General features: G+C 42.0%; 1 protein-coding gene across 3 annotated transcripts in view; it reads left to right on the top strand.

Annotated features, from left to right (window-relative positions):
- PTPRB (protein tyrosine phosphatase receptor type B) overlaps positions 1-25,153 on the top strand; it is a 65,609-nt gene that overhangs the window by 14,040 nt on the left and 26,416 nt on the right. For 2 of the 3 annotated variants that reach the window (XM_080579576.1, XM_080579575.1), the window contains exons 4-14: positions 2,147-2,423; positions 10,929-11,207; positions 11,571-11,828; positions 13,375-13,638; positions 15,139-15,408; positions 17,195-17,455; positions 19,594-19,860; positions 21,127-21,390; positions 22,369-22,632; positions 23,141-23,404; positions 24,149-24,412. In XM_080579576.1, the coding sequence (XP_080435702.1) occupies positions 2,147-2,423; positions 10,929-11,207; positions 11,571-11,828; positions 13,375-13,638; positions 15,139-15,408; positions 17,195-17,455; positions 19,594-19,860; positions 21,127-21,390; positions 22,369-22,632; positions 23,141-23,404; positions 24,149-24,412 (2,932 nt within the window). Of the gene's footprint in view, positions 1-1,821; positions 2,038-2,146; positions 2,424-10,928; positions 11,208-11,570; positions 11,829-13,374; positions 13,639-15,138; positions 15,409-17,194; positions 17,456-19,593; positions 19,861-21,126; positions 21,391-22,368; positions 22,633-23,140; positions 23,405-24,148; positions 24,413-25,153 lie in introns of those variants that run through there. The other variant, XM_080579577.1, reaches the window with a different exon arrangement.

The raw sequence follows: 25,153 nt of genomic DNA, 5'->3' as shown, positions 1-25,153 counted from the left end.
CACTTTTATAGTTTTAGTACCAGTTAACATCCAATACACACACCTTGTGTTTTCTGTCAACAGAATTTTTACCACTGTAATAGCTCTTAGAGGCACAGTCACTCCTTTTGTCTGAAGTATGTAAAACATTTCTTCCAGGGGAGATCTAGTCCTGCAATGGGCTTGACAATGATATAATAGTCAATATATATTTATAACATCAAGTAAGATTATTGATCCTAAAGTTATCGGTCTTCCCAAGCCTTTGCAGCGTAAAGCACAGCACTCTCTGTGCCAGGTCCCTAGGACAAGGCATAAAACTCCAGAGAGCAATGAAGCTTTCCGCAGGTCCAAGTCACCACCCGAGGGTGCTGAGACCTCTGGTTTCTGAACGGAAGAATAAGAACTAAGCATTTTCAGATATTTATATCTTGTTTGACAGATTAAGGGCCCCCCAAATCCTACAGTAGCAGTTCCCCTGAAAGGCAGACTAACGTTTTTAAATGCTAGCACCTTTTCTCCCTAAATATCAAAATGGGGCAAGACTGAAACAGGGATGGTACTGAATTTGCTTGAGATGCTGCTTTTAGATGCTGTGTGCATCTTGCAGTACAGAAAGATGCAGAAAAGTGCCACTCCCATGTGAAGAAAGTAAATGATGAATTCCTTCCCCTTTATGCAGCCACAAATTTATTTGGTAGTTGCTAGGTGATCGCTTATCTGAGTATCTGATGGTCTGAAACAATCTTAGCTGTGTTTCTTCTCCATCACCCCAACCTGCATACACATGCATATGAGCTTTAAAAGGCAGAAAACTTAAGTAAAAGGAAATGGGTGTGCATGACAGAAATGGAGAGCTGTGCCGCAGCTAGAGCTGAATTTGAAATTGCGCGCAGCTTGTTGTGTGCTGTCTAAAAACAGGGATTTTTTTTTCCTTTCGCTGGTGTGTAATTTTAGCATGGGAGTTATTCCGGGGAATTGTTTCAAGGACAGAAGTTGATGCAGAGCAAAACAAACAGCTTGGCCATTGATACACGAGCTACACCTCTGCTGTGCGTAGGCGGCAGCTCGGTGGCGAGATCTGCCAGGGTGCTCCTGGCCTGACGGCTGTGGTCAGGGTGTCACAGGGACAGGGTGAGGACAGAGGCCTCGGTGGTCCATAGCAAACCCCACACGCCCCTCAGGCTGCCCGGCTGTCCCGCAAAAAGACGCTGAGAGGGACGTTCAGAGACGGCTGAAGTCAAAAGGAGACAGGGCGGGCGTGAGGAGAAGCGGGTGTGAGGCGAGGGGCGTGTGAGGTGAGGTGGGCACGAGGCAAGGTGCGAGGTGCGAAATGGCGGCCGCCCTGCGTGAGGGGGGCGAGGGGCCCGGAGCCCCCCAGGGGGGATCAGAAGAGAGAGAGGAAGCGTCGAGGAAGGAAGGGAGGTGTGGTGGGAGAGGGGGCCGAAAGGAAAGCCGGGGGCGAGCAGCCGAGGGCCGGGAGGAAGGAGGGACCGAGGGGCGGCCGCGGGGGTGGCGCCCAGGGAAGGAGGGCGACCCTCGCCCCCCGGGGACCCGGGGTCCGGGGGTCGCGGCTCGTCCCCGCACCGTGCCGCGGGGCGCCGCCCCCGCCCGCCTCAACCCCCCCCCCCCCGCTCCCACCCCCGCTTCGGGCGGCGAGGAAATCGCCTTTTGATTGCGGAAGCCCGCCGAGAGGGCTCCGGCGGAGTCAGCCCGGGTCAGAATGGCAGCGTGGGAAGCGGCGGCCGCCTCCCCCGCCTCCTCCGCCCCCCGCTCCTCCTCAGCCGCCGCCGGCCGGCCGCCGGGCAGCCCCCGCGCACCCCCCGGCCGCCGCCCCCCGGCGCAGGCAGGCGGGCGGGCAGGGAGCGAGGCGCCCGGGGCGTCCCGCAGCGCATGCAGCAAGCGGGCGGCGCGGCGGAGGGGGCGCCCCCGGGACCCCGCCGGGCGCGCTCGGCTTCTCGCCCCCCTCCCCGCGAGGGCTTGGGCGGGTGAAGGCGGGCGGCGATGCTGAGCCATGGAGCGGGGCTCGCCCTGTGCGTGGCGCTGGCCCTGAGCGAGGTGAGCGGCGGGGGGCAGCGCTCGGCGGGGGGGGCAGCGCTCGGCGGGGCGGCTTCTCGCAGCGCCTCCCCGCGCTCCTCTTCTCCATTCTCCCCTCTTCTCCCCGCAGGCCGCGCTGGGGGAGGCGGCGGGGTGCAGCGCCAACCTGACGGTGCGGCTCGTCGCCGGGCACGGCGCCTGGCTGCGCTGGCGAGCCGCGGCCCCCGCCTGCAACTTCAGCGTGACGGGGCGCTCCGAGGACGGGCAGCCCGCCGGCTGCCAGCCCGCCCGCACCGCCAACGGCTCCTACGGCTGCGCCCTGCGGGGCCTGGAGGCCGGGACGTGGTACCACCTCCGCATCCAGCCGCTCTCCGGCGGGGAGCCCACCGACGTGTCCCTGCAGACAGGTAGGGGCGAGGGGCGAGGACGGCTCTGGGGGTGTGGGGGGGTCTCGACGCCGCTGCCGGGAGTGGGCGCTGCCAAAAGGTAACGCGGCAGGCTCGGGAGTGTCCCTGCTGCTCCTGCGTCCCTCAAGCTGCCGTCCAGCAGAGTAATGCTTTGAGATAATGCTTTCACGTCCTGTGCCCTCATCCAAGCCTGCTGGCTTCGCAGCTTCCCAGGTGACAGCGTGTTTGCTGCGCTTAAATGCAGCCTGTTTCCTGACAGGTAGATCCCGCTCAAGGATAACTTACCGCTTCGTTCTGTCCTAGACCGTTTTAGTCTAGAAGTAAGAGTCCAAAAGTAAGGCTGAAACTTCTTGCATGTGCATTGGCTTCGAGTACAGCCACTGAGGTGTTGTGACGGACAGCGGTGTGCAGAGCGCTCGCAGTGTTGGACCCGTGAGCGGCTGTAGAAATGTTCCAGCGGCCTGCCGGGGCCCAGGGAAGCCCCCTGTATGCGGGCGTGCTTGTGCGTGGATGTGAACAACCCAACTTTCAAAGCAGTGAACTACATAGACCAACCAGCTGCAGAGACAGAAGAATGGGACCCTTTCTGTGTGTATTAGTGTTTTTTTAAAGATGATGAAAAATAATATCGTCCAACCTCTTACGGGCTGTTACACGAGACTCAAAACAGAGATGACTTAAGTAAGGTCAATCATTAAATGCCTACCTGGTTTGCTCCTTAAGTCTTAGAGAGGTATTGCAGTATTAGTATTGAAGATTACAGCAGCTAAATACTTAGTATTTAACAGTTCAGATGCACCATTTATTGTCAGACCCTTTTCCCTGCAGTAGCCATACAAGTACAGTAAACAACCTCCATTAATTTGCTTTGGTAAGTTCAGAAAAAGTCTAATGACAGATCAGCTGGTGCGATAGCTGTATGTTAAGCTCAAGTTATGTCACTTGATAAAAACAAGTAATAGTTTCTATATGGTGATTTAAGTCCATATAATGCATCATGCCAATTGTTTTCAATATTGATGACCTGTAATTTGAAAATTGAAAGAATAAATCAACCATTATCAGAGTGACGGGTATGAATCACCATCAGTACTGTGTATTAAAGTTATAATAATGAACACTTGAGATGAGGTAGAAGAGAAGATAGCACCTTAGACCACATTTTGATTTAATGCATGATCATTCAGACAGTAGTTTGTATATGCCATTTACAAACTATTGGTACATAGATTTTTGCAAGACTGTAAGATGATAAAAGTGAATGAAGCAACTACTGATTGGAGTCATGTTATGTAGCTAATGTCAGTGAAAAGACTGATTAAAGTACAAGCTGACATACTGCAAATTAGTTGACAATACTTGAAGTGTGGTTTGTGTTCCAGTTTTGGATAGCAGAGATTAGTCAAAGCAAGAAATAAGAATAGAGGAGCTTTGGAGGTTTGCTTCAAAGACAGCTCCGCAGTTCGGTCTGTGGTTCCTTACTTTCCTTAATTCAGTTACATCTCTTGCATTGCTCGATAATATTTAAAATACACAATTAGCTCTGGAATATGACAATTTTACTTTTTCCAAACAATATATGGGGTTTGTTTTGCCTCTCAGCAACTGATGTTGTATTGTTGATTCCATGCATTTCGTTGCTGAATGCGGTCCAGTTCTGTGTTTCTCTATATGTTTCCACTAGGGGCAGCATTTTAAACCATTTTTTTGGAAACTCTTCACCTGTTCCTTTGTAACATAGCGTCAATAGTTTTGCTTTATGATCTCCAGAAACTGAGTGTCTGTAGATGTATGTTCCTGGAAACTATCTGGTGAATACGGAAGTATGAACAATATTTTCAGACATATTGTAAACAGAATTTCCACTGATTGGATGGTAGCGGAACTGAGTTATCATGAGCCATCTAAAAATATGATGTCTGACCTTGCTACTTGGTGAGGTTCCCTTCCTGAGCAGTATGTCTTAAGAAAGATGGGATAAGCTGTCCTTTCGAGGTGCCCTATTTTTTCCACCGCCTGGGAAAGGAGCCTAGGTTACACTAGGCACCTGAGGTTTAGATGGTTGAAGTTAAGTGAGAGGAATCCTATCTCACATTTACTTTTGCAAAATGAGATTTTGATCATCTGTATTGCCTTGACACAATGAATCTACACAAAGAATTTCATATATTCACATTTCATTCAGAAGCTTTAACATTTTCCTCATATTCAATCCCATTAAAATTTTCATGTACTTATGTCTGTTGGAAGTTCAGTTTTTCATCACATTTTTTATATAAAGTGCTGGAGCATCTAAACCCATAAAATCCAAAATATTTTGTCAAATTTTGAGCGTGATCTGTTCTGATTAAGTACTTATGGTGAAAGCAATGAATAATGCATATGAGCATGCATACTGCATAGTTGCTGTTACAATGTAAATATTTGGAGAGAACCAAATCCTTAGCTAAATTTGGCCTTTTGTGTCTTTAATTTTACATTGTTCTGCATTGTCATAACTATGATTTTGTCTGTGCTATGTACAAGTTTGATATTCTAATAGAGTGGGTGCACAGCTTGCCAGACTCCATAAACTCTTACATAATACCTTAGCGAATCTTTGAGTAGAGAAGCAGCTTCTGTTTAATATATGGATGCATATATCTGAAAACTAATAATGCAGGAATAGTGATGCAGTAAACCATGCTAGTCCACCAAGATGGAGTCTGTTACATCTATTTACTCAAGAAATTTTGACCTACAAATTACCAATATAAAATGTTGAATATTTAATCCTCTCAAGGAGACCTAAAATTGATCCTCAAAAATGATGGCAAATGCAATCACATACGCGTTGTATAAGCCAGGAATACACAGACATGCAATGTTGGTGGTGCTATTTTGGTAGAATAGGAAATGAAGAAAAGGCTGATAATGCCATTTATCACCTCTGAGCTACAGTTAGATTTTCCACTGGAAACCTGAGATGACAGATGTTAGTGGGCACAAGTCTGGATATTTAGTTTATTTCAGGTTAATATTTGCCATTCGTTATGCTTTTAGTATGTGTATTTATATGTATATATACAATCTATATAATATATATCTATAAAATCATGTAACTAGTCAACATGCTTGACATTCTAACATCAGAACAACACATACACCTGTTGATCCTTTCTTGTTGTCTCTTTTTTGATCTCAGTAACACTTTCTGTGACTAAGAGCTACTACTGTATGACAAAAAAAGGTGGACTTGTGTCTTTCTTGATTTCAGAGAAAACACTTTTAAGTCTTCAATTTTCCAAATGTTGGTGTGTCAGCATCACTATATTTCAGTAGTGTATTTTCAGTGAAGGATTAGATATTTTAAAGTAAATTTCCAGTTAAAAACAGTAGCGTATGAACAGATTCTAATTTACTGGTAAATTTATGAATTTCAATTTCAGAATTTGAAATTCAGAAGTAAAACTGGTCTTGAGAGCCATGGAAAAACATCTTGAGAATTCCCCTGGTTTCAAATAAATCTTCTAAAATAGGCTTAAAAGTATGATTTTCGACATCGTTTTCTAGGAAAGCGTTGCAATGATATTTTTTGTTACTGCATGATCCAACCTACCTGCATTGAGAGAACTAACAGATAAATAAGAAGTTTTTACCAGAAAAAAATGTTAAGTATTTGAATGAAAAGAGGTTAACAGTTCTACCATCTAAGACACAGACTGGCGGAGTATTTTTCCATTGCACCACGCAACTGTAAGTGCCAGAAGCGTGGTTTGGCCATGTGTTTGATCCTGTAAATTTCAAATTGTTCGGGATAAATCTGATTTATTAGCCATCTGTAAGAACAACTACTGTGACGTGGCACCAACTATAGTCTGTATAATCCTATAATCCATAATCATGTAATAATTATGATCGTCTCAAATGCAGAGTATAAAAAGAAAATAAATGATAATGTAGGTTGTTCTAAAGATTTTCTGTTGTATATCGTCCCAATGAAATGGGTATTTGTACTTAAAAACTGTGAAATCAAACCTTTTAACTTAATTTTCAGAAGAGTCCTTGTGAAGTAGGCCATGTTTACTGTTTTACGAAAAGGGAAAATGAAGAAAAAACAAATGATTTGGTAGGAGGAGAGCTGAGGCTGAAGTCAGGAATTCCCAGTCCTCAGTCCTGAGCACTTACCTCATTTTTTTTTTTCTACTGCCTAAGGCAGGGGTGTTTCTGTGCTTACAGACTGTATTTGGGGGGACTGTATGAAACTGTATATTGTTTCTATAGAATACATTTATAGCACCTGTGCATACAAAGCAGATTCTCCCAAAAGTCAAAATGAAGATGCAGTATAATTAAAGCAACATGAAGCCTTCTGGAAGAGAAGACTGGGAGACATCAATTCATACGGTATCAAATGGTATATAAATATCTTAGAAAATATTTTATTTCTGTGATATATCAGTATTGTATTGTTGCCAGCAGAGACTTGTATAACAATGTAAATGGCTTTTTAAGTGTTTGTTTCCATCCAGGGCTCTTTCAGCCCAGGCACTTCCCAATCTCATTGTTCCTTTGTTCTAACGGATGTACAGAGCACTGAGTGTTTTGTTTTCTGGACCAGATAGATTAGATAAAGTCTGAATTTCTGAACTTCACCTTCCAGGCACGCAATACTTTCTTTGCTTAATGCACCTTGGAAGACAGATTGCCTAGGATAGTATAAGCACTTCCAAAGACGTAGGAGGTGTCTTCTTTTGTGGAATTTGACAAATAATGTGGATTACAACGTTGATTACTTTTGCAGGACAAATGAACAGTCAACCTTATTCTAACTTTGTCCGAGAGAGAGTTGAACTTGACAGTTATCATGACCGTTCGCTGGGTATTAGTCAAATTAAAACTGTTTCAGCTGTCTGTGCATCTGACCATATATAGTGCTGAAATTCACTTCTGACTGACAAAGTTTGACCTTTTCTGGTTAGAACAATTGCCTTCAAGGCACAAGTTTATACCCCTGCTATTCACTTTTGCCAGCATAATAGCCTTCAGTGACTTAGTGTATGTTATAGGTGGAGCTGGTACTCAAGCCCATTGTTAAGATTTCCTGATGCTTTTCATTAAAACCTCCTGTTTCAATTGCTGTAACTCGGTAAAGTTTTAACTATCTGGCCTGAAGTTTGACGTGCTTGGTCTTTGACTTCAGTTTTATTTATTTATTTATTTGTTTATTTATTTATTTTCCAGTTTTAAGCAAAAGTAGCTTGGCCTTAAAGAAAGAGGTCAAGAAAAGAAGAGAGTTACTCTTCTTCATTGATTTTATTAATTTAATTGTCATCATTTTTTAATTTTTTTTTTTAAGAGCACCAGAGTCTTTGTGGTCCAAAGGAGGAATCTGGATTTAATCAGAAAACTAGGTTCAAGGGAGGGCAGTATTTTACCCCTGAAATTCCTGCTATAACTTCTTGACAGAGTGTACCACCAAAACCTGGCACTAGTATATTCTCAGCACAGTTTTGTAGGAAGGAATCACACCGTTGGAGAAGAACAGTTTACAAGGCTCCTAGCCCCATGATTCCCCTATCACTGTGTTCCTGGGGCTGACTGCGATCTCGTACTCTTCCATCTGCCTCGTTCAGGGAACAGCACAGCAGTGATTGCATTGGAAAAACAGTCTTACTGTTCTGTGTTTAACGCACTGCTGACATGGAGACCTCACTTACCAGCCTGAATCACGAGATCACAGAATAGTTGAGGTTGGAAGGGACCTCTGGAGGTCATCTGGTCCAACCCCCCACACTCAAGCAGGTCCGCTTAAAGCAAGTAGCCCAGTACTATGTCCAGGTGGCTTTTGAAAATCTCCAATCAAGGAGACTCCACAGCTTCTGTAGGCAACATGTTCCAGTGCTCATTCACCCACACAGTACAGAAGTGCTTCCTGATGTTTAGATGGAACCTTCTGTGCTCCAGTTTTTGCCCATGCCTCTTGTCCTGGCACAGGGCACCATTGAAAAGAGCCTGGCTCCATCTTCTTTCCACACTCCCTTCAAGTATTTATAGATATTGATAAGGTCCACCCTAAGCTTCCTTTTCTCCAGGCTGAACAGGCCCAGCTCTCAGCCTCTCCTCATAGGAGAGGTGCTCCAGGCCCTTAATTGTCTTGGTGGCCCTGTGTTGGACTCTCTGCAGTAAGTCCATGTCTCTGCTGTACTGGGAAGCCCAGAAGTGGACACAGTACTCCAGGTGCAGCCTCACCAACACTGAGAAGAACAGAAGGATCACCTCTCTTGACCTGCTGGCACTACTTTTCCTAACGCAGCCAGGAATACCATTAACCTTCTTAGTGACAAGGGCACATTGCTCATTCATTGCTGGTTCAACTCGGTGTCCACCAGGACCCCCAGGTCCTTTCCTGCAAAGCCTCTTTCCAGCTGGGTGGCCCCCAGCATGTACTGGGGTTGTTGCTCCCCAGGTGCAGGTCTCTGCACTTCTTCTTATTGAACTTCATGAGATTCTTGTTAGCCCACCTCTCCAGCCTGTCGAGGTCACTGGATGGCAGCACAAACCTCCAGTGAATCAGCCGCTCCACCTAGTTTTGTGTAATCCACTAATTTTTGAGGATGCACTCTACCCCATCATACAGATGATTAATGAAGATGTTAAACAGGTCTGGACCCAGTATTGACCCCTGGGGTACTCCGTTTATCACTGGTCTTCAACTAGGCTTTGCATCACTGACCACAGCCCTCTGGGCCTAGCCATTCACCTCACCACTCATCCATCCCATACTTCAGCAGTTTCTTTGTAAGGATCTTATGGGGAACAGTGGCAAGGCCTTACTGAAGCCCAGGAAGACTGTATCTGCTGCTCTCCCCTCATCCATCAGGCTGGTCATGTCGTCATAGAAGCTTATCAGGTTGGTCAAGTATGACTTCCCCTTCGTGAATCCATGCTGACTGCTTCTGATGATTTTCTACTTCTTTGTGTGCCTGGAAATGGTTTCCAGGATTAGCTGTTCTATCCCCTTCCCAGGGACTGAGGTGAGGCTAACCAGCCTCTAGTTCCCCAAGTTCTCCTTCTTGCCCTTCTTCACTGCATTCCAGGAACCTCCTGGACTGCCTATGCCCTGCTGTGCTGGCCCTCCAACAGATATCAGTGGTTGAAGTCCCTCGGAGGACTAGGGCTTGTGAACATGAGGCTGCTCCTGTCTGCCTGTAGAGGGCTTCATCTGCTCAGTCTTCCTGGTCAGGTGGCCTCTGGCAGACCCCCACTATGAAGTGGTGTCCTGTCCTCCCTTTAATCCTCTGTCAGCTCCTCATACCGCCCCAGCCTGTCTTTCCTAAAGAGCATGTATCCCTCTGTGACAACACTGCAGTCACAGGAGCCATCCCACCACGTCTCCATGATCCCAGTAAGATCACAGCCCTGCAACTGTATGCGCATCTCTGACTGATCTTGTTTCTTCCCCATGCTGCATGCGTTAGTGTACGTGACGTTAGTGTTTGGGAGATTTCTGTTTGATGCTAAGCACAAATAGCCAAGAGCATACTCATGTGGAAGCCAAATTCAGTTAAGTTGTTGAGAACCTTTTACTTTCTAGCTTGTGCATACTTTATTTTCTGCTTTGAGTTGTTTAAAGGTATCTTTTTAATATGCAGTTGTTTGACATAAATGTCAATGCCTTAATACATTAATGTTTAATACATTTATTTTCATTTGCATGAAGTTTTGTGGGTGATGAAATACATGTGGAGAGTACAAATAACCACAGTCTTTTCTTTTGGTCATCTTTTGTTTGCCATTTCTTTAGAGTGTATGATATTTTGCAGGTCATTTTACTTGAGAGCTACTTACTAAACACTATAATGAACACAAAGAGTTTCTCAGATAAATAGCTTTAATTAAGTTATTAAATTGTTTTTAAATTATTTCCTAAAAGCTTGCCCAATGTACTGTTTGTTTGTTTTTTAATTTATATGAACGATACTCCACCAGAAGAGAAGCATACTTAATCTGTTTGAAGTGGTTGAAGTTAATATGAAAAACAAGGATTTGTGGCACTTGAAACTGTGTAAATGCTCATGCCCATTAGTGATAAAGTGTTCAGTGTGAGTGCTAGGAAACGAAAGCCACTAGTAGCATTGTATCTATAAAGCTATGTTTCACTGAGGCGTTGAGTGTAATTTTTTTTTTCATGTTTTATGTTTCTTATTAGTCATTATTGTTTTACTATCATCAGATTCCCAAGGTCACAATTTACATCCACAACTGCAAGTGCTTTTCTGTAGGGGCATGTGTATGTATGTACACATATGCGCAAGTAACGTTGCTGAACTCTGCAGGAGTCTCGTGAAGGCAGATTTCACTGATATGATGTTTAGAAATGGAAAAGACTTTTTGAAAAACAATGACAGTATGATGATGAAAAGGGAGAGTTTTAGAAGTTTTTGTAACCCTATGTAAAGCTTTCAGTCCCGATGCAAGAAATATTGGTTTGTTTTCTGTCCTTTTTTTTTTTTTTAACTACAGATCCCTTACCGCCATCTCATTTTGAAATTAATAAGGAGAAAACTACATTGACAAGCTTACAAGTTCAATGGGACCGTTCATCAGGAAAGGTGGACTTATACAATCTAGTATTATTTGATCACAATAATACAAAGATACAAGAAGTCTCTGTACCAGGAAGATCTTCAAAAATGGAAAGCACTTTCACCAGTCTAATCCCTGGGAGTAAATACAATATTGTCCTCACTGCAGTTGCTGGAAATAAAAGCACCCCAGAACTTCACATAAGTGGATCTACTGGTAAGACTTCTTTGACTGTAGTTCATCTAAGTAAAACCACTTAAAGTATTTTGCAGTTCTGCACTTTGAAACTAGCAAATATGTATTTCTTCTTCCTTGAAATATATATATGTATATATATAAGTATGTATTTATTGCCAACAGGTATAAACAAAGCATGGCTGACTAACATAAAGAGTCATTTGCTAAGAATGGAGGAATGTTTTTATGACTTATTTGGCCATAGATCTGAGGTTAGGTTTTCACTAACCCTAAAGAAACTCAACATATTTGAAAAGTAAATCTGTGCAAAGTTGCTGAAATTGTGGAGATAACCCCTAGGCCTTAAGCATGTGTTTTTGTTTTTTGTTTTTATTCCAACAGTGCCATCCCCTGTGAAGAATATTCAGGTCAATGTCAAGACAGACACTATTCATGTTTCATGGTCTCCTGGCTCTGGGCATGTGGATCTGTACAGGCTGGTGTTACTGGATAATCAAGTTCCAGTTCATGAGATTCACCAGGAAGATCCTCTGACTTCTTACACTTTTTCTGGACTTACAGCAGGGCACTTGTATAACCTCTCTGTCATAACCCAGGCTGCAGGATTGGAGAGCACCAGTTTCCAAATAGTTAGGACAGGTATGATTTCACAATTTGTCACAACAGAACAAGAAGTCAAGGCTATAATCTAGCAATATTACAAGACATACTTAATGATAAATGGATCACGTTCCAAATGTATCTTCCCAAGTCAGTGTCTGACTTACCCTTGGCAGGTGTTTCTCTCAAAGGCTGTGGAGGGAGTTACAGACACTGTGAGCTAACTTAGCTACCTAGGTTATCATTAAAGCAAAGTTAGCTGCTAAATTAGCTTTTAAGGTGACTGCAGCTAACTTAGCTGCACTGCTTAGTGTAGGCAGCTCCATCAAGCATTTAAAATTGATTAACAATTTGAGCCCAACCCACTGGTATCACAAGTGAAATTTGGTGTCTGTGAAATAGATCCATGTGATTGCTGTATCAACTCCCTTAGTGAATTGAGACAGTATGTAGTCTGTTATTTCACAGTATTGAAGAGGGTTTAACTCTATGATTCTTATGATTCTTTTTTTATTTTTTTTTTCCCCAGGACAGACTTTTTTCTCTTGGTTGCAAAATAGCTGCACTTCTGAAAAGGAAGTGGAAGAAAATGTAGAGCAGGTTAAGGAATTTAAAATTGAATGCCTTTTTTTTTTCCTCCACAGAGAAGTATCAATTCACAGAACCAGAGTTTTAGAGATCAATTTTTTTTCAGAATGGAGTTCTGTGGTCATAGGGTGAAAGGTAGGATGACGTCCTACTAGAGCCCAAAAAGACACATGTAAGCACAACCAGGGTCATGTCTCTGCTTTTTTAATTTCTGGGAAACTGTAGGCCCAGTTTCTTTCAGAAATCTCACCACATATCCCTAATTTAATATAAAGTGAATGATACTACAATGTCTGGGACACAGAGATGGGTGCTGTTGTCACCTGGTAGAAGTTGTTCTGGGTGTTATACCCTTATTTCACTTTATTTCTTCAGAATTTTTTATTTCTTCTTCTTGTGGGGTGCAAAAAAATAAATCTCACTAGTTTTCTCAATATAAAAGCATTCCATCTGGTTTCTGGCATGACACTCCATTTCAATACTTGGAGTGCCCCTAGCCTGAAAATGAAGATGTTAAGAGGTGGCTATACTTTTCTTTTGATGGAGGGTTGGATTAAATGAGTTTTAATCCAATCCCACCTAGACCGATGTAAATTAGGCAGAGCTTCAATGATGCTATAGTGTTGAGTAAAATCTGTGCAGACATCTCCATTCTTAGGAGCATGTGTCTTGTTCGGTTTACAGTCAAAACAACTAGTGCGAGTACAGATGTGGCTCACGGGTTTTCTATTCTGTGAAGTGAGAGTGGGCAGCATAACAGGTGCCACTTCTGGGGTAGATTACTTTAAGCAAGGCTGAGGTCAGTTGCACTGTGCTCAGGCTTTGCCCTTTTCACCATTGATATGCAGTCATTCATACTCCATCTCATATAACAAAAAGCAAAACTTACTGTTTAACTTATTTAAAAGCAAAACTGACTATTGCAGTTTGGAAGCAGTAGGTCTCACATGTTCTTTTGTTGAAGTATTTTATTCTCTTTCTTACTATCTTTTTTTAGCCCCAGCTGAAGTCTTAGATTTGACAGTGACTAATGATGACAGCTTGGATACATTAAAAGTTAAATGGAGAAGACCTTCAGGAAACCTCGATTTCTATAATATCACTCTGTCTCATCTTGGATCAGTTAAAGAAGTCAAAACTTTACAGCCAGTGGTCACAGACACTCATTTTGACAAGCTAACTCCAGGACGTCTTTATCAGGTTACTGCCCGCACAATCAGTGGTGAACTGTTTACTGATAAGATGGCAACTGGCAGGACATGTAAGTCTTCTGCTTCAGTAAGAACATTTTAACCAATGCTATTTTTGCCAACACTGGCCTTGTAGAAAATCATTGCAGGAGACAAAGTGATTTGGACTCCAGGCAAAATAAGATAAAGAGCACAGTATCGTTCCGGGAGTACCCCTTCCTGACTCTCTGGCAACAGTTAATCTGGCAGTCAAAAGCAGTTACAGCATAGTTTGGGAGCAGGAAGCAATAATGCATTTTGGGACCGTATAGTTGGGTGAGTCTGTCACAAAAGTGTTCTATGCTATTCCACTTCTGACAAACTTTATCTTGAATTCAGCTCAGCATAGTGTATAAAATGAGTTATGTTATGGGGAAGTCTGTATGTAGTCAAATTGTTAATGGAGTTTTAAATATTTTTGCAACTTCTAATAGTATTATCCCTTGTTCTAGACACAAATCTACAAATAAGAAAAGATTAGGTCTCATCTTTCTTTACTAAGGAAGGCATGTGGAAGTCTGGGTAAAGCTGGGTTATGATTTATTTATCTTCTTTCTGAAGTATAATTTCCTCTCAGGCAACTCTTTTATGAGTTCTCAACTTGAAAAATCCTGGTATAATTCTCTCACAGCATTACTGGCCACGGAGACATTTCATCTTCTCCACACCAGCTTAACCCAGGTAGAATTTAGATGGGAGAAATATAAAAGTAGTTGAAAAATATGTACATAAATCGTTAATAAACTCAGAGCCAACAAATACCAATTGTGTGTTTGTATGAGAGAGAGAGTATTTATTTTAGAGAATATTTATAATTTCAACTTAACCCACATGAAAGGCAGGAACATCCTCGGCATATCTAGCTGCTACCCTCAGTGCAGTATCATGTGGCTGGAAGATGCATGAAAAGCCATAAAGCCATTCAAGTCCAGTAAGTACAAAGCAGGACCAGTTTTATGTGTGTTGGTTTTGATTGCCTAGCTCTACCATTAAAGACCTTTAAGATTACCTTTTCCTTTTGAAGGGACAGCTTCAGGTCCTCACTTTGAACTCAGTGCCTTGCATGTGGAAGGGACTAGGACATACAAGGCCTTTGTGGAAGAAGCTGTCAGGCTTTGTGTTTCTGTTGTTGAGACCACAATTTGGCCCACAGCGACTGAAGTTTTGGCCTTAGCTTTGAAAAATTCATTGACAATTTCTAAATGAACTTAATCAACTCCAGAAAACAGCTGGGAAGCTAACTGAAACATGCAGGACGCATCCCGGAGGTGCATGGGGGAGATTTTCCCCACCCTAAGAAGGGTTCCCTATTTCTGATGTCAGAAACCAACAGTGAAAAAGTGAGTGATTGATGTGTGGAGAAGAGTAAAATCATCTTCAAAATGAACAACTACAAGGTACCTGATGGTGCTTTAACTGATGCACCTTCTTCTACAATAGCTATGCTGTGAGGCAGGTTTTGCCAGTGTCCAGTTAAGTCTTGCCAGAAATACCCCTCTTCAAAATTACTCTCACAATCTCTTTTATTTCAGTTCCCCAGAAGGTTTCTGAGCTGAAAGCCGGTGGTGGTGGTTGGCTGAGGTCTCTGCGAGTGAACTGGCTGCCCCCTGCGGGAGACTGGGAGAGGTACCGCCTGCTCCTCTGGAACCACTCTGCCCTGGTGCTCAACACCACCCTAGAAAAGGAGGCGACAGAGCACCTCATCCAAGACGTGGGCCTCATTCCAGGCAGGCAGTACGAAGTGGAGGTCATTGTGGAGAGTGGCGATTTGCAAAGCAAGGCTAGCTGCACGGGGAGAACAGGTGGGCATGCTCACCAGCAAGTATGAAAATACAAAACTTGGCGCTGTGGACAATCAGAAGGAAATAGCACTTGGAAATCTACAAATAATTTCATTTTTAATACGTTAAAAAGAGCTCCCTTGTAAGCATCAGAAATAGTTATTTTAGCAGTTCTGCGAAAACTTTCAGGGGTTATTTTCGTGATAAATATCTTGATGAAAGTTTTGGGAATTACATCACTGTTCTGTCATGGCTGAGGCAAAACATTAGGTGTACAAAATTTTACTGTTAAATGTTGTAGCTGGTTGCAGGTACCCTATATTGTTCTTTAAACAGGGCAATATAGAGCTTCCTGAGTTGTTCACCAGTATGTTCAGTGGCAAACTGGTTTCCTTGCCAGCCTGAACAACTAATTGGTATCAACAGCATTAACCCAAGCTGGCCGAGGTGTATGTTTGCATGACTGTTCCATAACATCACATTTCTTGTTGCTGGGTTCCTGAAAGAAAATGGGGTTACTTCAAGTTAGCCTTTCCAGAGGAAATCCATATGCACTGCAGTGACATTAATGGAACTTTTTTGGAATGTGTTAGTCAAAGCCACATCTGATTGCTTCAAACTTAAGAAATAGTTGCAATATAATTGTTAGTCGTTCTGCTCTGTGAATGTAAAACAGTGCAGTTCAGAGGACCAGAAGACTTGGAGGAGAGGAGTATTTGGCAAGGATCAAGGCAGAGCCTTATCTCGCTGGAGAACGTGTGCTAAGATGGGACCACCCTACTTTATCCTCACCCTTCCTGGTGGCCACCTTTCCTGCTGCACCCTTACCTGTCACTCCCTGAGGGTTTCACTTTGTTAGTTTTGCACAACAGAAAGGCCAGTAGAAGCTGAAGTTTTCTCTCGCTTCTAGCCAACTTGATCAAAGCAGGGCAGATTCTCAACTCATGTACTTCAATATAAATTACAGATAACTTAAGCTCACGGTGATAGTTATAATGGACACAGCTAAGAGATTGGAACGTGTTCAAATAAATAATATATGGCAGTGGGTGTATCACAACTGTATTTGACCTCACAGTCAGATACATAATGTATGTGTTGGGAAGCATAGGTATTAGTCCCTTTTCTCACTTCATTTTCTTTTATGTCAGCCCGTAGGCTTGGAAAGTGAGTTGGATTTCAGCATAACAGAGACAAAATCAGATCAGGGAACTCAGGTGACAGAAGCCCTCTGTGTGTGCGTGCATGCATGTGTGCATGCACGCGCACGCACACACACAAATGCACTGATAAAAGTTTGAATTCTTCTTTTATAACACTGTAAATTTGGAGTTTCTCCCAACTTCACTGAGATACAAACCAGTGCAAAATCAATGTCACTCTGAGCCTATAATTTACGTCCTTATTTGTCACAGCTAGACCTAGATATAATTTACCTAGATATAGACCTAGATATATTTTATGGTACAGATGTTTTATGGCCCTGTCTAGCACCCACAGTTCAAGAGAGGGCTTACTGACTTCGCTGAATTTCTATTCACACTAAAATCAACTGGCATAAATTTAAACCTAAGCATTGCAGCCATAACGCATTACTGAAGTCTGCTGCTACAGCCCCTTACTTGAAAGAGCAGCAGAAATAATAGATTTGTAAGACTGGCTTCCTAGAGGAAGGTAAAGAATGTCCTCAGTGCTACAAATATTCTGTTGCTGTCACATTTCTAGCTTGATCCCTTACAGCAGCTTGAGATTTGCATGTGTGTTCACTACCAAGTCATGTTCTTGTGATATTTGTGTACTTTTACAGCTCCAGAGCCTGTTCTCCAGCTCCGTGTGAAGTATGCTAATGAATCCTCACTTAGTGTCATGTGGATGACCCCTGTTGCAGAATGGGACAGCTACGTGGTTTCACTGGGAGACAGGGATCTTACTGTCATAAAGAAAGGGCTTGCAAAAGAAGCTAAAGAATTTACTTTCACTGACTTGGTACCTGGAAGAAAATACACAGCTACCATCACTACCATTAGTGGGATATTAAGCAACTGGACTTCAGTGGAAGGAAGAACAGGTACTCTTTTGTCAATCTATGTTGATCTTTATTTCTGTTAACTATCAACAACTTCGCTTGCTTTGTAGTGAAAAGAATGAACACGGGGTCTAAATATCAAAAGCCTTGTATTTATGTTTGCTTCCTCAGTAGAGTTACTTTTCTGAGTCTCTCATTCCTAACTCTCAGATATCTTGCAGTATTTATTTAAAGTTTTGGAAAAAAGTGGATATGTAATTCTCAGCAAAATTGTTTTTTGAAACACTATGTCATAACTGATCAATCTACATTAGCATAAGATTCTATATAAGAACAAATCTTAGGGAAGGTCACTCCCTTGATTCAAAGCATGCATCATCTGGAAAAAAACACACAGGAAAATGTTGATTTAGGACGAACATTCCAAGGTTGACAGACACAAAACATATGTGACCTTGCAAATGTAGTTTGAATCTCCCTGCTCTTCTGATTCCAAAATCTGTATCTGTTACTTAGAGTGATGACTGTGACACGAGGAAAGTCCCATTCCCACCCCCTACTGGGTGCTAATTTTGTGCACGTGTGCAAGTTTTAAACCATATGTATTCCTTTGCTCTGCTTGACTTATGCATTCTCCAGTGCATGCAAAGTTTTAAAATATAGTTCTGATCTGGCACAGCCCATAAAAAAAAAACCCAAGCTGCTAGTGTATGAATCTAATCATGCCTGTGCCTTGACAGTGGTCCTTACTAAAGTGTTGCAACTCCTTCCAAGGCCTGAAAAGTTTGACTTAAACTTTCATTTCTCTGGTATGTGATTAAGTAGCTGGGATTTCACTTCCTTCTGCCTTACACCCCTTTATGAGCCCTATTTAGGCATAGAGGTTACAGTGGCCCACTTTGCTAAAATGAATCAATGCCTGAAAACACATCAGGCAGGGATAACATGCCAGCAGTACATTCAAAGTGATAAAGAACATCAGTAAATTTGAATAGGTCTCAATAAGCATTCCAGACCTCTGGATCTTCTTCCCAGCAGGACAACCTACTTGACTTTCAAAATAATACTGTAAATGACAGAAATAGGTTTTACATGCACCCCGGATTGGTCAGCTTTTAGAGAAGCCTGAGGTATCAATAAAAGTGCCTTTAGCAGAGCCATCTGGCACTTCTGGGTTGGAAGACCATAGTAAGGGGGACTTACTATGTTGTGGCAGTGTTATAAAACACGTGTGATTTTTGGTTTGCATTTATGTGAATATTGCCTTTTTTCATCTATGTGTCTAATTTTCTAGCTTTTGTTAATGATTGCTAATCCAGTAGTATGTATGCAGAAAGGTTGATAGTAACAAGAAGCTTGCAATCACATTTTCAAAAGTCTGAGGGCTCTTTATTTCAGTTTTGCTTGGTCATGTATGAAGAAATACTTAGAAAGAAGTAACTATATTTTCATGCTTTGAACAAATATTTTGTTTTGTGTTTTGCTTTTTTTAAAAAAAAATGATTTTGCGTAAAATCTGTGGTAAATACTCCTTTTTGTTCTTTCTTTTTCCTTTTTGGTGTGACTAAGTTCACCAGCTTATGCTTAGATAAAAGTTATGTTTGTTTAATAATTAATTCATCTTTTGATGCTAGAGAAGTTATTCTGCAGACCTTATGACATAAAAAGTAAAACCAAAAACCTCCATCTCAGTACAGCCTGAAATTAAAGAGTCAGATGTAGAGTTCTCCAAGGTATAGATGACTCTGTCTGAGGTATTCATCAAACAAGTGTGCCATTTAATAAGAATGACAGATGGGGAATAGGAGAGGAAAGGGAGAACAGAAGAACAGACTCTATTTGAAATTGTCATAACTAAAAGAGGTGATTTCCTAAATTTTGTTTGGTGGTATTTGTAAAATGCTGCCTCTTCCAGTTCTCTGAACTTGAGTCATTTTGGTCTGACCAAGGAAAGCTGTGCTGAAGCCTGAAAGACCTTTCTGTGCCATAGCTTCCCATAGACCACATCCCATCAGACAGGAAGCAGTCTACAGATTATTTTTAGTCTTGTTGAGTCTGGCTTCAAATTGGAATGTTCTTTTGATGTACTTCCTCAGTGTGACTAAACTTGGGTTATTTGAGGGGGTTGCTTTGTTTTATTTCGTTTCTCCTCAGTAACATAATGACAATTTGGTTTGCAGTGCCAGCCCAAGTGACTGGTCTGACTGTGGCAAGTCAGGGATCAACCAACAGCTTGTTCACCAACTGGACAAGAGCACTGGGAGATGTAGACTCATACCAAGTACTACTGATTCATGAGAACGTCGTCATCAAAAATGAGACTGTTCCCAGTGAGACCAACAGATACCACTTCTACCCCCTGAAACCTGGAGGACTCTATTCAGTTGTTGTCACCACTGTCAGTGGGGGGATATCTTCAAGGCAAATGATCGCAGAGGGGAGGACAGGTAAAAAAGAAATACTCCAGCATGTCTTTTTTAAATTCCTTAAAGCTGAATTTATTAAAGAAAATGGTCTTGCAGTTAAGCCACGGGACTGGGACTTCAGAAATACATGGGTTTCAGCCATATACTTTCTGTGTGTGACCTCAGGCACATTATGGGTCGAGATTCAGGTTACCTTGCTTTATGGAGCCAGCTGCTCTGCCTACAGCAGGACAATTCTGTAGCAAAGATAAAAAGATGTCCTGAGGTTGGTGTACAGCTGTGGTGGGTGAATCACTCCTTGGAAGGTCCTTTCTTGTTGCCTTGACTAGATGGCAGTATAGGGCAATTGCTCCTCACTGAGGTGTGCAAATTAGCTGCCTAATGGTGGTAGGATGAATTTGGGTTGCAGTCTCTCATGACCTGTTCTTTTTCTCCAACGTTAAATTATGTCAACCAATGATGCTTACTCCTGACGAGGCCCTCCTGTACAGCATAGGACAGGTTTTACTATTGCATCAACTTCTCTAAGTTTAATGACCTATGAAATGTAATAGCAATTCTTTGGATATTTAAATAGAGGGGAAAAGTTGGCAACACAGTGCAATTTCACCTTTTATATGAAGTTGGCAAAAGCCAGGCATTCTGCAATTTGCTCCAGCGTTCTCCTTGAAGACAACTATTTCCAAGCAGAAAGAAGAATAAAAGCAATTGGAGAAGAATAACACTAAAAGACTTGAAACACATAGACATATAATGTGAAGTGTAATAATTTTGATTCTGACAGCTGTGGTAAGTCAGTTCAGTGTGTCAGAGTCCTGTGAAGATATAGCAGTTCCTTATGATTAAGGTCTGCCACTGTAATAACTCAGATAGTTTTGTACCTTAGACTGATGGTGTTCTGGCTGTTTGGAGACTTTGAGCTCATCTTGCTGGCTGGAAAAACAAACTGCATTCACGTTTTGGCCACTAGGCGTCAGAGAACTCATTGTAAATGAAACGCATTCTGCTATGGGCCTCAACTTCATACAAGCATCGGCGGTTATTGCTGTTAGTGAGAAATGGCACTTGGAGCAGATAACTCATCTTGTGGGATTTTAGGAGTGATGGGGTGATGCCACCACAGACGAATTCCCTCACTGTTCAAGAAGGCAGACTGCTGCCGAGTGGGAGTTGGTGCAGAGCTCCCTAGTCCTAGGCGGTTTATTTTATAGCGTTGAATTCCAGGCATTCTCAGCAATAGGAACTGGCTAGTTACAGCTCTTCTGTTTTTTCCTTTTTGTTGCACAGTTCCTTCCAGCGTGACTGGAGTAACAGTAAATAACTCAGGTCGCAGTGACTACCTCAGTGTTTCTTGGCTGCCAGCTTCTGGAGATGTAGACAGTTATTTGGTAACGCTGTCGCACAATGACCAGATTGTTCAGACTCTCACCATTTCCAAATCCCTCAGTGAATGCTCCTTTAGCAGCCTTACTCCTGGAACGCTTTACAACGTGATGATAACCACAAAGAGTGGAAAGTATGAAAATTACTCCTTCAGCCAGGAACGAACAGGTAAATAGAGCCTTTGAAGAAATCCAATCACCATAACTACATTCGATAGCCATTATTAAAAACCTATGAATATCTGACCAAACTGAGATGGGTGAGAAGAAGTTGGAGGGTCAAACCATAAAATTACAGCTATACATACTTTGTCTTATTCTTATGCCTTTATTGCTGCTATAAGTCATACAAAATGACCTTAGCATTAATAGAAGTTGAGTGTCAGTTCTTGTGAGTGAGCAGAAGTCATGTATCAGTTGTGGCTCAAGTGTGTTTTATTGCTCTTAACCTCTCTACGTGGCTCTTGAAATATATCCTGCAGAGAACCCTCCAAATAAGTTATTCAGACACTCAAAGAAGGGGATAGGAGCTAACTACTAAAATATTAGTAAGATGCCACATAAATGAGTAATACGTGTGTCTATTGTTTATGCAGTGTTCAAGGAGATTATAAAAGAATGGAGGAATTTCAGAGAAGGGTGGCAATAATGATGGAAAACTTTTCCAAACTTCCTCAAAGATTGAAAAGAGGGGCATTTTACATTTGGTAAACCAGTAAAATAAAAGGAAATATGGTAAGGGGTGTTAAAATGACAAAGAGCATTAAGTTAGCACAATAAATGCAATTTTAGGCTTCTCATGATATAAGTGAAAATCCAGAGGACAGCCATATAAATGAGGAGAAGCAAATTCAGGACCAGTGGCAACCTGTGGAACTCACAGCTATAAGCAAAACTGACCAAGTTGTTCCAAAAGACTGACAATGAGAAAGGCAGACCATTGTCATATGATGTAAAGCAACCTGGAAACTACACAGTTACTATTTTAGAGGGTAGGGTATTGCTTAAATCCATGTTGTGGTCTTTTTTGCAAGTTCCTCAGAAATGTCTGGTAATTACCACAAATATAATCCCTCTACAGCAGCTCCTGTTATTTCAGGAAGTTACTGCTTTCTGAATCTTTAATTTTTTATTTTTTTTCTTTCAGTCCCTTCAAGCGTTCAGGGACTTACTGTCAGCAATTCAGCCAGAAGTGACTACTTGAAGGTGTCCTGGCTACACGCCTCTGGATATTTTGATAATTATGAAGTGATCATCAAGAACAACAATGATTTCATCCAAACAAAAAGTGTCCCAAAGGATGAAAATGAATGTGTGTTCACTAATCTGGTCCCGGGGAGGCAGTACAGCGTCACAGTCAGCACAAGGAGTGGGAAATACGAAACCAGTGAGAGGGTCTATGGCAGAACAAGTAAGTAAATACCCCAGAAACAACCTGAGACAATCTGGGATTATTTTTTTATTTATTTACTGTATATTGCTCTCAACAATACTGTATGATTTGAACATAGGATGACTCTTAAGTGTGACTCTTCAAATGCATGTCATTCCAAAGATGGAAAGCAGTATTGAGTTTATGACTGATGTTTAAGTTACAGACATACAGAAAGTGAAAAAGAGACCTGTGCTGTGACCTTGGAATGATAAATCTTGAAACATGGAAAACTGAAAACCAGAGCTGTATAGATTTCCACATCAGCTTAGTATTTACACTTGAGCTAGGCCAGAATGTACAAGATGAGGACTTTTCTTGTCATGGAAATGTATAAGGATGTATAAGGAAGCTAAGTGCCATCTACTTCTTTTAGTAAGGAACTGAGCGAAAAGTTTTAGCTCAGTAGTGTGGCCTCAGAGCTGTTACCTTTTTTGCTGTGATTTGGTAAGAAGTACTGAGAAGTTTTCCTTTCTCACCTCTTCAGTGCCAGAGTCAGTGAAGGAACTGACTCTTAGTAACAGAAGCACAGAAGATCTGCAGGTAACTTGGTCAAAGGCTGAGGGCGATGTTGATAAATATGAGATTCAGCTCCTCTTCAATGATATGAAGATCTTCCCACCCATTTTCCTTGGAAACACCGTTGAGGAGTATCGGTTCACGGCTCTGACTCCAGGACGTCTATACAAAATTCTTGTCTTGACAATCAGCGGAGATGCACAACGCGCTACTTTCATAGAAGGCCTGACAAGTAAGAAACAACGTGGTATTTAAAACATGTGTTGGGGCTTTTCTAGATGAAAAAATGAGGCACAGAAAATCAAGGCTGAATCATGATCTTATTTGAGTTCCTGTGACACTGGCATGAACACAGATCTCATTGAAAACCACACTACATCAGCTAACTTTATCTGCACTTAATAAACAGATGTCACAGTCGTCAATATGATTGTTGGCAGATAATCTGATGTGCTGCATAGGAAGGGTGTTGAGATGTCAGCATGAGGGTTTCTGTTGTTCTCACACATGCCATTTTTTTGCTTAGTATCTCTGGGTAAATCAGTTAAGTTATTTTGCACCTCTTTTTATTTACCTGAAACAAGTGGGTGAGATGATAACTGCAAAATGGCTAACCAATTCAGTGTACATAAAGAGCTTTGATCTTCTGAGGTGTTTCTAAAGCATCACTTGAAAAAGAGGGAAGTAATCCTGATAAGGAACATTTTAACTTTTTTTCTGTTTAACTTGCTTACATTTTCTTTGCTGTTGTTGCCATAAACACTTAGAATTGCTTTTCTAAAATAGTACAATCCAACACAAATGTCTGAAGCTTTACTTGTGTTTACCCATGAGTGAAGTTGTTTGTACCCGTAAATGCTCTTCGTCCTTTGAATCATTTACTATGGCCATAAAAATATAAGAATCTAAAAGTCTGAATGAACCAGGAACTTTGTGAGCAGGTGTCTTTGTGTTCCTTTTTTTTTTTTTTCTCCAGTTCCAAGTGCAGTGAGAAACATTCATGTTTCACCTAATGGCATGACAAACAGCCTGAAAGTGAGCTGGACACCTGGAGGTGGAGATGTTGATTCCTACACAGTGACTATATTTCAGCAAAACCATCAGCTTGGTTCCCAGAGTGTCTCCAAACACGTCTCTGAACACACGTTTCACAAGCTGGAAGCTGGGGAGCTGTACCGGGTGGTGGTGCAATCAAACAGCGGTGCCTTGCACAACAGCTTAGCAGCTTTTGGGAGAACAAGTACGTTTCTTTTGAGACAAGGAGCAAGTTTCATTGTGTCTACCCAGCAGCTGACTTGTATGAAATAAGTTACACCCTGCCTGTTTATGTAACACACCATTGAGCGTGGGGAGACACAGACTCAGGAGAAGTGTTTTTATTTCAAAGATCTTGAGTCCTTGCTCTTGCAAACACTTAGGTGTGGCTCCATTAACAGCATGAGATCTGTCACAGAAGTAGCTTTACGTGGGTAAATGTGTGTGGGATTCAGGTTCCCAGCCCAAAGTGTGCCTTTGTAGGAAGAATGAAGTTTCATCCCTGCCCAGTCCTGTGCCTGAATCTATGCGACACATGCATCTGTGGGACTCTCTGCAGTCAAATGCTGTGTGCTGGCAGTACTCATTGCATGGTTAAGGCTTCTTAGACGATATATTGCCCCAATACACTACTTGTCAGGATGCAAAAGACAACTTGTTTTTAATCCATCTTCTCTCTTTTGCACCTGTATGTTTGCTGGGGACTTGACTTTTGTGCAACAGCAGGTGGCTAACATTTTCTATTTTGTGCCACTATTTTGAACCAATTTAACACTTTTGTATTTTTTGGTTATTCTCCATATGCCTTTCTTATCTGCTTCGGACAGTTCATCCAACTCTCCATCCCCCTTTTCATTATAATTTAAGTATATCTTTTGGTTTTCCATGCCCAGTTCAGATATCCATGATGTTCTGTAACTTCACCTGACTATTTATGTCTAGGATT

The sequence above is a fragment of the Anser brachyrhynchus genome (genome assembly GCF_964034855.1).
Source record: "Anser brachyrhynchus genome assembly, chromosome: 1".
In the NCBI taxonomy this organism is placed as follows: Eukaryota; Metazoa; Chordata; class Aves; order Anseriformes; family Anatidae; genus Anser; species Anser brachyrhynchus.
This window is presented reverse-complemented; position numbering and strand designations above follow the sequence as displayed.